This window comes from Trypanosoma rangeli, assembly GCF_003719475.1.
Source record: "Trypanosoma rangeli strain AM80 chromosome Unknown Tra_15.4_contig_00023, whole genome shotgun sequence".
Lineage (NCBI taxonomy): Eukaryota > Euglenozoa > Kinetoplastea > Trypanosomatida > Trypanosomatidae > Trypanosoma > Trypanosoma rangeli.
The window spans coordinates 7,330-19,334 of NW_021705767.1; the positions used below are offsets into that span (position 1 = coordinate 7,330).

Below are 12,005 nucleotides of genomic sequence, written 5' to 3' on the forward strand. Positions count from 1 at the left end.
GTGATGGTGTTTGGCTCGCCGACACGAGACACCTCGAAGTTCATCAGGAGGATGCTGATGGACGGCCGCCCCGCCGGTGCGCACCTGCTGGCTCCCTCGGCGGTGCAGAGCGCTGTTGTGGAGACTTGGCGTGCTGTCGTGGCTGATGGTGGTGCGAAGTTTGTGCGCGGGCAGGTGGTCTCGACGGGGACGACCCCGCTGGCGAGGGACACGCAGTACGGTGCCATTCAGCGCTTCCAGGGGGTGATGCGGGACTACCTGGCGAACAGTGGGCAGACGGACTATAACGACACGGAGCATTTTCTCAAGAATGAGAGCGAAGGCGAGTTGTGATGGTTGATGGGTGGGTTGCCGGCGAGGTGCTCGCGCAGGCGCTGTGTAACCGTAAATGCGTGAGTGACCGCAAGGCGCTCATGGCGTCCCTCTCAACCAGCACCGGTATGTGGTGTGGGCGACCTTGTGGTTGGGGACTACGGTGGGGAGTTGTTTTTTTTTTTTTGTGGGGGAGGTGTTGTAAGACATACGCTTTTTGTGTGGTCATGTCTTGGTGGGCCTGTGCGAATGTGTGTTTTGTTTTTTACCTGTTGGTTCCATCGTTTGTTATTTTTAAAAAATGTTGTTTGTGTATACGGCACTTTGCCCGTATAGGCATGCACTTGTGCGTCATTAGTATTTGTATGCATTGAGGGCGAAGCTGATGATATTTTGGGTTTTTTCCCCCGTGTGTTTTTCCCCCTCGTGATGTGAAAGGTAGCGGGCGACATTTGTTGCACGCGATGAGGAAAATATGTTGTGGGCTGCTGCGGATGTTGTTGAGTAGTGTTGTGTTGTGTTTCTTATCGTGCACGGATGTGTTTTCTTTGCGTCACGCGGAGTACGCTGGGACCCTCTTTGGTCGCGTGTATGTGTCTTCTCCCTTGCTTGAGGCGAACCTGCCGACGCGGTTGGTGGACTGCTTTCCCCGCGTAGTTCTCAGCCCCTCCAACATAACGTACTACTGCGAAGTCAGCGACGCCGTGGATCTCAGTGGGTTGCGCCTCTACGCCTCGTACTACACTCCGGAAGGCACACTGTGCGGCGGGTGGCCGGCCACTTTGGAGGCGTCATCAAACCTCATTTTGTTTGTTCCTAATACTGCTGCCCCGTCAGGGATGATGGTGCTTGTCATCACCGAGCGCTTCGTGGCGGGTGACGCTCAGTTCCAGCCTGTGACGACCAACGCATCCATATACTTCTGGAGTAGTAAAACCACCCACGCACGCTTCGTAGCACCCTTTCCGTACTATGGGATGCAGTTTGCGTGGGAGACGAACATGCCGTGCGAGGGTGCTGTTGCCGGTACCCTACTGGTGCGTGCTGGTGTGGAGTGTCACCGTGTCGCGACAAACTGCGGTGCAGACGTTGGATGCTACAACGTGACGGATTATCACCATCTTCCTTTGCCTGGAAACTACTCACTCTGCGTGACCGCTGATGGGTGGCGCGGCCACTACCTGCCGTGGGGTCAATCCTTTCTTGAGGTGAAGTCGCTCGTGACGATCCCGCTGTATGTCGTGAACGGAACACGGGTGACCATCAAAGTGTACGATGCGGCGTTAGGCAATCCGTTGTCCCATGTGCATCAGGTGTTTTTGGCACCCTGCGCCTATGGTGCTTGCCAAAAGAGCGAGGTAGTCTCCTTGGAAAACGTGATGCACGTCGACAGTTGTAGAAGGGCTCACCTCTCGGATCGCATACATTACGCAGAAGATCGCCCGCTTTTCCTGCATCATTGGAAATATGTTGTGTGCGTTGAACTCTCGTCTTGTTCTTCAGCCTCTGCAGACGTTGCTGCCTGTGGTGTGGCGCTCTCAGCGTTACCCGTGACGGCTCTTGTGAACGCCTTTGCACTTGCAGTCTTGAATGTGTCGTGCGACGCACTGATAGTTGGGCTGACCGGGGGAGACCTTGCTGTCCGGAGTATGCCGTACTATCTGTGTTTGCTGCCCAGCACCGCGTCGTGTGGTTCGGAGCTGAACGCAGCATACGCATGTGCACGGAGTGCAACGCCCAATGCACCTTTCATACGCATCAAGAGGAGTGGTCTTGAGTTGCCGAACGCTTTAACATTGTGCCTCGTTGCGGCGAACGTGACTTTTTGGGGTCACCGCTACGTTTGGACGCAAACGCTGGTGAGCGTCACGCTGAAGGACGATGCGTGTTCCTTCAATGGGCGACACGGTTCTACGGCTCTGATCGTTTTGGGCGCTGCTGCCGCCATTTTGTTAGCAGCAGCAATAATAGTGGTTTGCTTCCCACGTTGTCTAAGGGCACGTAGGGTTGTCTCCGGTGAGGAGTTGGCAACTGCGCCCTCCGTGCCTCTGCCGGCCGCCGCCAGACCGGAATTGAACCCTTTCGTGGCCGCGGGCCAAAAGCAAACGGACGTCACTTCTGCGCACGCATGCCACGACAAGGAGGGTTCAGACCTTAGTTTGCCTTCCCCATTTGTGTCGGTGCTGCCTGCAGAAGAAGATGGGAACCGGCGTCCGCCTCTCGCATGTCCTCGCCTGTTGGAAGACAACGCCTCTATTACTTTCAGCCCCCACAGCCGTGTTTTGTCGGAAACAGCGAAGCCGCCTGCATTGCTCTGTGCGTCTCGCGAGGACTCTACGAGTTATCGTGACGCTCATAGAGACACCTCTGCCTTTGAAGCTGTGGGCAAGACGACTTTTGACGCCGAGGAGTGCGCTTTTGTGGCTTCTAATGACGTAGCGCAGGTGTTCGGTGCAGCAGCCTTTCATGCATGCCTGAAGCCCAGAAGGGGCGAAAATGAGCTGGTCGGTTGCAGGACGCCCTCCGCCACGGTGGAGTTAAGGGGTGTTCCTCAGCATGCCTCGGTAACTGATGGGGCTGCGAATGACGGGCATTCTTCATTGATGCTAGATGCATCGACGTTGTTTTCAGTGTCGCCTTCTACGGTTGCCCTTGTCACTCCCAGCTCGCAGAAGCCGTTAGATGATATTCCGCCGCCATCGCCACCGAGCGCTGATGTTGGAAGGCAAGAAGGTAAGTCGGAGGCACCAACTTTTCCCACCTTCTTTACAACCCTACATGACACGCTTGGCGCCGATGCGCCGCGTGGGGAGTGCCAACGGCCGCTGCCGGCGGTGGATGAGAAAACACCTTTGCCAAGTGGAAGGTGTGCTTTGGTGGGCAACGCTGAGAATCAAACCTATGCTGGGCGTGAGCTATCAGGACCCGATGCGCTACTCGCTGTTTACGCCGTCACTGAGGATCCCAAGCAGCTCTTGGCACGGGGCGCGCTCAGCGGAAAAGAAGTGGGGCCGCTGACGGTGCAGACGGTTGGTGCAGCCGCCATCAATAATGTAACAGACGACACGAGTTGTAAGCCCATTAGTGTGGTTTCTGCACCTCTTTTTGAGGGTGGTGTGTCGACGACTTCATTCTCTACAGAAACAGTTTCTCTATCCATGGGTGAACGGCTTCCAGGTGCGCTCTGCATCGATCTAACAGAGCAGCCTCTGGGCACGACTAGTTTCGAATCCTGTGAGAAGCCCCCAACCTCGGACCGCGTCACTTCGCTTGGAGAAAGCGAATGTGACACCGTTGACACTTTGAGCTCCTTGTCGTGAGGGATTTGAACTCCTCACACGGTGCGGGTTGTCGGTTGAGCTTACCGTTAGCCATGCAGAAGACGTGTGTGTTGCGTGTGTACGATTGAGACTCCGTGCCATTACTGTGCTGTATGTTGTGTTTTCTTCCTTGTGGGTGGGTGGGTGGTTGTCGCACTGCCGTTGGACGGCGGTGGCGGCGGAATCGTATGAATACCCCCCACAGGGAGAGCGAGGACTGTTTTAGTGTGTCTTCACGTGTCTTTATCTGTGTCGTTGGTCACTATTTTATTTTTATCGTTATTTGTTTGTTTGTTTTTCGTGCCCACGAAAACACGACGCCAACAAATCGTTTCCCGCGCGGTGCCTTTTGTGGACGTGTCTCTGGCGCTGTGCTCCGTCCCCCCGCCCCCTCTTTCTTTTTTTTGGTGCGTTTATCTGGTGGCGCTGTGACACGGCCGGATGCCCCACTGCCACCGAATCCCGTTGTGGATCGTGCATGCCCCTCGTCTTCTGGCTAGCCGGTGGTAAACCCGCTGCTACACGTCGCCGGAGAGAAGTGAGCGATGTGGCAAAACGGCAACGAACTCCAAGTGCAGTGTGACTCCCTCTCTCTTTTTCTCTTTGTGTGTGTGTGTGTGGCGGAGGCAACGAGGGGTGAGCCGGTGGTAGCTTCGTCTTGTTTCTGCGCTCGCATGTGCATACATATATTTATTTGCTGATTCTCATGGCTATTGTTTTGCATTTCTTGCCTGCACGCTGAGGGCTCCTGCTGAACTCCGCATGCGGGTTCAGTGGCTGGGCGTTGTCTGTCGCTGCCGGTGTAGCGCTCGTATGCCCTGCTGATTTTGCCTGTAAAAACAAAAAAAATAATAATCCCCCACCTCCTCCCGTCACTTCCTCCTCGTTCTCCGGAGGAACCCCTGGGAGGAGTGTGTGAGGAGATGGGGCTAAGTAACTCGGGAATTGGGGTGTCGTGTGTGACTCCGCTGCAGCGTTAGTGCTTACGCAACTTTGTGTCGTTCAGTGGTGCCGCGGTGGATGGAGGTGCGTGTAGTCTGTTTGTTTGGTTGTTTGTTTCTCCCCACTTGTTATCTCACCCACTAACCCCGGTGCCACTAAATTACCCTCCAGTCGGAAGTTCCCGCCGTTTGCAGGCCTCTAACGAATTGCCACTTTACGAACTCGCTACGAGGGCTCGGCTCCCAGAGAATTATGCATGACATAACTGATCGCTTTATTGCCGCGCGAGTGTGTTCCTCAGATCTTACCTGAAGCGGGGTGTCTGAGACACGGAGCCAAACGGTGATCCTCGTTTGTGGTGTCTTTTTACTTGATAGAAGAAGGCATACTGCATCATCCAGGCGCATTTTTTTTAATTTTTTTACTGTCTGCCATGTTTTACGTGCTGCCTTTTTTTTGTTTTTTCCCCCTTTCCCGTTCTTTGCCTGTCGTCGTGCTGCACTGCGGTGTGGCGAGTCCAGTGTGTGTGTGTGTGTGTGTGTGGCTGGCGGCCTGTGAGGAGTGTCGCTAGAGCGAATACGGAGGAAGGATTGTGGTGCGTGTGTGGGTGTGCGGAAATAACACTCACTCAGCGGGGTGAGCCGTCACCATCAGACGTCTTTTACATGTTCCCTCCTACCTATTAAAACATGTGTATACGTACATAATGGCCATTATGCGCTGCTTCTTTTTCGCCGCGGCGCTGTGAATGGGAAGGCGGCCTGTCTCTTTTCCATGCCGCATGTCGATTGCCAACTCTTACACGTACCTTTAACTGTGACTATCTTTCTTTCCCGTAGGCTGGACTCCTGTGTGGCACACATGCCGAATACATGCAGTAAGGAGGCGCAGGAACATGCTACTGTTGAGCCGACACCTCGGCGAGGGGACCGCCGACGCCGGCATGGAATGATGGAGAGAACGGCCGTGTACATGAGTGACTTCTTGCCGTCACAATCCTCGCCACTGGCGGGGCTGCAGCAGCCACACACGCATCTAGGGCAGAAGAGGGAAGAGAGGGCGTTGAATGTAGCGGGGTCGAGGCGGACCGAAGACCCGCATTGGGAAACGAAGAGGCGCGGAGTGTTGCTCTTTCCTCGTGCGGCGACGGCGGCTCCGTCAGGGGCACGCCCGAGGAAGCACATGGAGGTGTCCCAGGCATGGGCTTTGCGGCGGAAGGGAAAACGGCGTGACCCTGATACGCCGTTTAATCATCGTGCGCAGTTTTCGAAGTTGAGGCGGGCGATTAATGCAGAGAGGAAGGCGGTATTTGAATCCATGCTGTCCTGCAGCGACGGCGCCCAGCCTCTCGAGCCGTTGGTGAGCCTCAACAGCAAAAAGACGGAGCCTGAAGATTGTGGCGGAAATGTGCCTGAGGCGTCTGTTGAGACGCCGGCACATGCAAGTCCGCAGCAGACGCAGCTGCGGAGAATGCAGGGCCTTGTGGCGGACATGGGGGTGATCTACAGCCAACTCCATCGGGCCATGCGGGGGAGGAATTACACGGAGGCAGGGCGCCACATGCGCCACATCCGACAGCTCAAAAAACGCCTAAACACGGCAGCACTAAAGTGGCGTTTGAATGTGGTGGCGTTACCAGACGCTGAGACGGCCGCTTCAACCATTTGCCCGCCGCGCCACGAGGTGGAGTCGTCCGAGAGCGTTGCGGAATGCTGTGCAGCATCCAACGATTTGCAGCTTGCGGGTGACGCGGACGGCACGGCGGAGTTGATCGGCGAGCCGAATTACATGAACTTTTACCCTTCACTGGCGCAGGTGGGGGTGGGCTGCCACGCGCTTGCCACATGGATTGATCGGCGAAGCCACCGGTACCCGCGGCGTGTGGCGAAAGAGGAACTATCCCGCTTTGTAGATGCTGGGCCGGAGAATGAGCAGGAACAGGCCAGCTTGACGGGGCCAGCCGTACCCCCCACAGTGAAGTTTGTTGGGCTGTACTGTACGAACGTTATAACTGATGCTCTGGATGACCTTGTCTTTACAATTCTGCAGCAGCAGTATCATTTGCAGCGACGTATGAAGAAGGAAAAACCGCTGCAGTTTAAGGCGAGGCGCTTCTATACCATCGGGCTTCGGGAAACATTGAAGGGGCTACGGGCTGCTGCCACGCGCATTCCCGTTGTGTTCCTCGCCTCCGATATTGAGGTCAATGCAGCCTTGGAGATGAACGGACCTTGTGAGGCGGTGAGGGGCGCGGGGGCGGCCGCGCATCAGCTGCCTGGCGGGAAGAGAAGGACGGTGCAGGAGATGGGAGTAGGTGGAACGCTGGAGGAAATTCGGTCACACTGTGTGTCGCGCGATATTCCACTCATTACGTGCATGAATCGCCGTCGGCTAGCCTATGCGCTGTTCGCGAAGGGATGCACCATCTCCGCAGTGCTCCTGCACTCCGCGGAGGGCGTACACGAGGAGGTGCGAGCCCTGCGGCACTACGCGCAGCATCTCTTCACGGCGTTTGCCACCGTTGCCGCGGCACACGAGAACACCCCTGATGTGCTCTGAACCAGGAAAAAGTGCAGGTGAACAACACACGCAAACCAAAAGAAGTGTTCTATCTGTTTGCTGTTTGTGTTGTTATTTTTCTTTGCTCTTGTGAACCGCTTCTTCGTTGCCGCTTGCTTCTTTGCTTTAAAAAAAAAATGTAATTCCCTTTGGCTGCTTCTCCTTTGACACCTCCCCCGTTTTTTTTTAGTTGTATTTATTGGCGTTGTCTGGAAGCGGAACTTTGCGCTACGGCTCTACGCGTAGATGGAGGCGTCGTTGCGGCCCTGCATCCTGCGCCTGCGCCGGACCCTGACGAAGGCGCAGCGTTTGCTGCGTGCCACGGACCCCGAGGCAGACGCGCGTGGTCTGGACAAAAGGAACCGCGCTGAGTTTCTAAGATGCGTTCGCCGCCTGGGGGTTCTGCTCTTCTCCGCACAGCTGCAGTTACGCGCATTGGGGGAGGACGCCTGTCGTGACGAGGCAGTCTCCAGCCTTCTTTGTGCCGCCAGGTCATTTCTAGCGGACGCGGTGTCACTCGATGGAAGCCAGAGCGGTGTCCCTGTGCCGTGTGTTGGGCTGCTGTGCCGTGAGCACACCCCCAGACCCCCGTTTGCCGTTAGTGCGCCCTTTTTGGTGCAAGAGGACTCGTGCTGTATGTGTGAGCCGGCACGCATCCTCAGCTGTGTCTATCACCGTGACGAGGAACCCATTTCACACGCTGTGTCGCCGTGCGTGCAGCCTAATGAGGTGAGCGAACGCTCGCACGCGGTGCCGGCCGCAAGTGACGAGGAGGCGGCGCACGCGCAGGTGATGGAAGACATTCGTGAAGCCATTAAGGGCATGAAGGAGGGTGCCATTCGCATGAGCGACCTGATGCAGCAGGAACGCATGCGACTCGATGCGAATGCCGAGTTGCTGCAGCGCGGTATTGATGGAACATCGACTCAGTCCCGTCGCATGGATAAGCTAGGGCACGTATTTGGCGTGGGCCCGCCGCCGCCGTCTTGTCTCAGTAAAATTCCAGGTGCGAAGCTCTTTTGGCAGACCGTTGTGGCGCCCATGTGGGTAGTTATAAGGCAGGCTGTGTTTTTGTGCATTATTGTGGCAACTACCTGCAGTGTGCTGCTGTTGATGGTGGCGGCTCCAAAGACGTACGTGTATGCTCCCCAAACGTCTTTTTCTGGTCGGTGAGTGTTCGTACAACTGACTTTTGTTGTTATTTTTGTATATGTGGATAATTTATGCATGCGACGACGCATGGACGTGTCTCTGTGCTTCCTTCCGCCCTTTTTTTTTTTGGTGGTGGAGGGTGCGGTGCGTCCGTTTATGTTTTGTTCTGTTGCTTTGCGTGAGCTTCTTCTTCTGTCAGGGCGTTTCTTTTTCCCCCTCTTCTTCTCCTCCCTCACGCTTTCTCTTCTTTCGACGGTTTCCCACGCTTTTGCTTGGCACCCACCGCACTGCCGCACGGCAAGGGAATATTATTTGCGATTGCGTAACACTCATTTTCGCGGCGAACCGGGCATCGTTCCGCCTCCCTACCATCCGCAAGGAAGTCATTTGGAAGTGAAGGACACGGCGGGAGGCGCAAGATATCTTTTGAACGATGTCGTCTTTGGCGCTTGACCTGGCGTTCACGGGAGCTATCTACCTCGGTTTCTCCTTCTACGAGCGTATCTTGTATCCGCTGGTGGCGGCGGTGGTGAAGGCCCGCCTGCGGGACCGGCCGCAGTGTCTGCGGACGCTCGCGTTGAAGGACAAAATCTTTATTGTCTTTGCCAAACTTGTCACGGCCGTCTTTGTCTACCACACCTATCGGTTTGTCGTCAACACTGAAGTGAGCGGCATCTGTGTGGACTTCCTAAATGGGCCCGCGCTTCTTCGCTCGGTGGCGTGGATGCCGCTGCACCTTGTGACACTCTTTGTCATCTACGACTTCTTCTACACCCTCTTTCACTGGGGGCTGCACTGGCCGCCGATTTACCCCCTCATCCATAAGCACCACCACCGCCAAGTGACACCGTTTCGCGGCATTGACGACTCCATCAACGACCACCCCTTTGAGTATGTCACCGGGGAGTATCTGCACCTCTTCGTCCTGTACCTGCTCACACGCGTCACACCTGTGGGTCAGGTGCACGCCCTGACAGTTGTGGCCTTTATCTTTATTGGCGGCACACTGGCCGGCCTCAATCACACACGCATTGATGTGCGCATTCCGTACGTTTTCAACGTCTGCGCCCACGATCTGCACCACTCGCAGTTTCACTACAACTACGGCCAGTACATTATGCTTTGGGACTGGATGTTTGGGACCTTTAAGAGCTACCCGGAGGTGTCGAAGGCCGCAGCGGAGTAGCACACCTCCACCCACCAGCAGCGCTTTTAGATGTGCTGCGCTTCTCGCACAAGCGGGGAGTATAGGACGTGGAGGGAGAGAAACAAAAGAGAAATCATAAGGATAAACGGGCTCTCACTCTCTAGGCGGTGCCACACGCGTGGACGAGGGGCAATCCGTCCAAAATGGCGGCTTGTGGGCCCGATACAACAAAAGAATAGAAAAAAAAAGAAAACTACATGATAGGTCTGCTATAGGAGATGGAGGTCAAAGGAGAGGCGTCACCCACATGGTTTGCATATGCCCGTTGGCCTCAAGAAAACATGAGGTGTAATGTAACTTTCAACGCTGGCTGCGTATTTGTATTAAAGATGCGTGGTACACCTTTCACCGGTGTGTATGCGTGTGCGTGTGCTTTGGTCACGTGCAGCTTCACTGCAGAAGTGAGGTGTGAAGTGGAGGTTGCGAGAACAGTGGGAATTGAGCGCATCTGTGAGAGGGCCAATTTGGGTTTACGGCTCATTTGGTGCGGCTCAAACGCGCTTCTCAGACGTCTGATGCTGTGCAGGGTGAGAAGAGAAAAGACGTGGATGACCACCTCTTTCTGAATTATTTCATTGATTAAGTCATCAGGCGGAACATAACTCCTTGCAGAGTTTCCACGCCGAAAAATGCTCCCCCCACCACCACCTCCCCACCACCACCACCACCACCAACTCATCCCCGTCTCACTTTACTTTGGGAGTGCATACTTTTCATGCCTGTGTGCATGCGTGGTTTCCTCGCTGGGCCCATGAGTATCTGCCCCAATGGACTTCATAAGGGACCTTTTTGCACCGTCTATCTGTTGCTCTTTGCGCTGCGGTGAGTGCGCCGCCACCCACTGCTCAGTCAAGGCGTACCAGTTTCTCACGGCCATTTTCAACCCTCATTATTTCCGTCGTTTTTTGCCGTGTCGTCTGCGTCCACGTTGCACGGATTTACTTACCGCGGTGACGCTGATGCTGCCGAGGGACATGTTTATGCGAGCACACGCCTGCAATGTGTTTGGTGGGCTTTTGTTTTTCTTCTTGATTTTACGTTTATCTTCTTACGTGATGGGTGCCATCTCGTTCATCGGTTGTTCTCATGTGTTTGATGCACCACATGAGCTGTGCCGCCGGACCGCATTTCACTTTACCCTCCGCACACAGGCATCACTGGCAGGAGCGCGAAGCCGTGTGGCTTATGCATCAAATGCGTTTGTTTTACCTTTTTTGGGGGAGAGCGGGGAGGATGGCCTCAGTGACTTGGCATGCGGGGCATGCGAGACGTACTCTGGACGTCACCGCCCGTGTGACTGTCTGCGAGCTTCTTCAACGGTGCATGCATTTGTGGGTGCGATTTTATTTTGTATCGCCGTGTTGGTCCTCGCCCTGCACCTCACCGCTGTGCGTTTGCCCTCTGCTGCTGAATCACTTGCGGCACCTAAAAGCTGGGGGACCCTGGAGGAGCTGTGGCCTCACAAGCACCCATCCTCCTGCTTGGCGCTTTGCTTCGCCATCTCTTTATTTTCATGCCAAACTCTTCTTGTGTGAGCCATTACAACCACCACCGTACGTTACCCCAGCGACGCCGCAAATGTTTGCCGCGTCCACTTACAACGCACCCTGTGACGCTCTTCCTTGCCCATCTTTTGAAGTGTCTCTACGCCTGAGCGAAGAAGCTAAGACACCGTGCTGCGGTGCGGCCATATGGGGGAACCACGCTACCGCAGACACCAACCACACACCGTCACCACATGCAATCTTCTAAAACATAAGCAAACGAGGTGAATGTGACCATGCAGAGAAAAACAAAAAAAGCCAATGAAACTTATTGGACACAAAGACACACGTTGGTACACCTTTATCAGGGAGCAATGCACCACGACGTGCAACACGTACGACAACCCAACAGAAAAACTCTGTTGAGAAACACGATAAACGACGACTGAATTTTGTAACAAACACTTGGCATCATTTCCACCACTCCCGTTCGTCCTACCGCAACTCACAACAACGATTTTACAGAAACAACAACAACAAAAAAAACATCTCTGCTTTCTCCTTTCCACAAGAACGCAGTAAGGATGGCGCGGCTCGAAAAAAGGTTTGCCTCAGTCGTTGGCATCTGCTTCCTCATGCTTCTGTTTGCGCTGTTTGAAGTTCAACCCCTTGACATCGGCCCTGGGTTGGATTCGAAGGGTGCCCCGCACATCAGCCCTAGCCAACCGTCTGGAGGCGTCTCCTGCACTTCGGATGACGAGGCGCTGCGACATGTTCCTCGCAGTGTTGTGGAGACGTGGAAGGAGCGGAAGTTTCTCATTGTTCTTGGCATTCCATCAGTGGATATCGAGGCGAGGCGGAGGCGGCGCAACCTGCAGCGGTCGACGTGCTGGCGATTCCCCGATGTGGCGACGCGGGCGAACGAGTTCCGCGGTGCGATGCTTGTGCTCTACTTGCTCGCGCGGCACTCGTCAAACGGCTACAACTACTCTGCCGCGCTGCAGGCGGAGGCGGAGTGGTGGAACGACG

At 55.2% G+C, this 12,005-nt stretch overlaps 7 protein-coding genes across 7 annotated transcripts, besides 6 other annotated features; all 7 read left to right on the forward strand.

Annotated features, from left to right (window-relative positions):
- TraAM80_01148 (receptor-type adenylate cyclase) lies at positions 1 to 333 on the forward strand (the record flags this gene model as incomplete). Its single annotated transcript, XM_029378201.1, has 1 exon — positions 1 to 333. A coding segment is annotated over one exon (333 nt), but the record flags the coding sequence as incomplete, so codon positions are not given.
- A 443-nt stretch (positions 334 to 776) lies between these two features.
- TraAM80_01149 (uncharacterized protein) lies at positions 777 to 3,632 on the forward strand (the record flags this gene model as incomplete). Its single annotated transcript, XM_029378202.1, has 1 exon — positions 777 to 3,632. The coding sequence occupies one exon, from the start codon at positions 777 to 779 to the stop codon at positions 3,630 to 3,632; it is 2,856 nt and encodes a 951-aa protein (XP_029241916.1).
- Positions 3,633 to 3,872: 240 nt separating this feature from the next.
- Positions 3,873 to 3,931: a microsatellite.
- Positions 3,932 to 4,667: 736 nt separating this feature from the next.
- Positions 4,668 to 4,691: a microsatellite.
- A 403-nt stretch (positions 4,692 to 5,094) lies between these two features.
- Positions 5,095 to 5,117: a microsatellite.
- A 318-nt stretch (positions 5,118 to 5,435) lies between these two features.
- TraAM80_01150 (uncharacterized protein) lies at positions 5,436 to 7,133 on the forward strand (the record flags this gene model as incomplete). Its single annotated transcript, XM_029378203.1, has 1 exon — positions 5,436 to 7,133. One exon carries the CDS (start codon positions 5,436 to 5,438, stop codon positions 7,131 to 7,133), a length of 1,698 nt encoding a protein of 565 aa, XP_029241917.1.
- A 246-nt stretch (positions 7,134 to 7,379) lies between these two features.
- TraAM80_01151 (uncharacterized protein) lies at positions 7,380 to 8,306 on the forward strand (the record flags this gene model as incomplete). The annotated part of the gene is made up of 1 exon (XM_029378204.1): positions 7,380 to 8,306. The coding sequence occupies one exon, from the start codon at positions 7,380 to 7,382 to the stop codon at positions 8,304 to 8,306; it is 927 nt and encodes a 308-aa protein (XP_029241918.1).
- Positions 8,307 to 8,718: 412 nt separating this feature from the next.
- Positions 8,719 to 9,471, forward strand: TraAM80_01152 (C-5 sterol desaturase; the record flags this gene model as incomplete). Its single annotated transcript, XM_029378205.1, has 1 exon — positions 8,719 to 9,471. The coding sequence occupies one exon, from the start codon at positions 8,719 to 8,721 to the stop codon at positions 9,469 to 9,471; it is 753 nt and encodes a 250-aa protein (XP_029241919.1).
- Positions 9,472 to 9,658: 187 nt separating this feature from the next.
- Positions 9,659 to 9,685: a microsatellite.
- Positions 9,686 to 10,130: 445 nt separating this feature from the next.
- Positions 10,131 to 10,165: a microsatellite.
- A 94-nt stretch (positions 10,166 to 10,259) lies between these two features.
- TraAM80_01153 (uncharacterized protein) lies at positions 10,260 to 11,027 on the forward strand (the record flags this gene model as incomplete). The annotated part of the gene is made up of 1 exon (XM_029378206.1): positions 10,260 to 11,027. The coding sequence occupies one exon, from the start codon at positions 10,260 to 10,262 to the stop codon at positions 11,025 to 11,027; it is 768 nt and encodes a 255-aa protein (XP_029241920.1).
- Positions 11,028 to 11,502: 475 nt separating this feature from the next.
- Positions 11,503 to 11,524: a microsatellite.
- Positions 11,525 to 11,560: 36 nt separating this feature from the next.
- TraAM80_01154 (UDP-Gal or UDP-GlcNAc-dependent glycosyltransferase) lies at positions 11,561 to 12,004 on the forward strand (the record flags this gene model as incomplete). The annotated part of the gene is made up of 1 exon (XM_029378207.1): positions 11,561 to 12,004. A coding segment is annotated over one exon (444 nt), but the record flags the coding sequence as incomplete, so codon positions are not given.
- Between the last annotated feature and the right edge of the window lies 1 nt (position 12,005).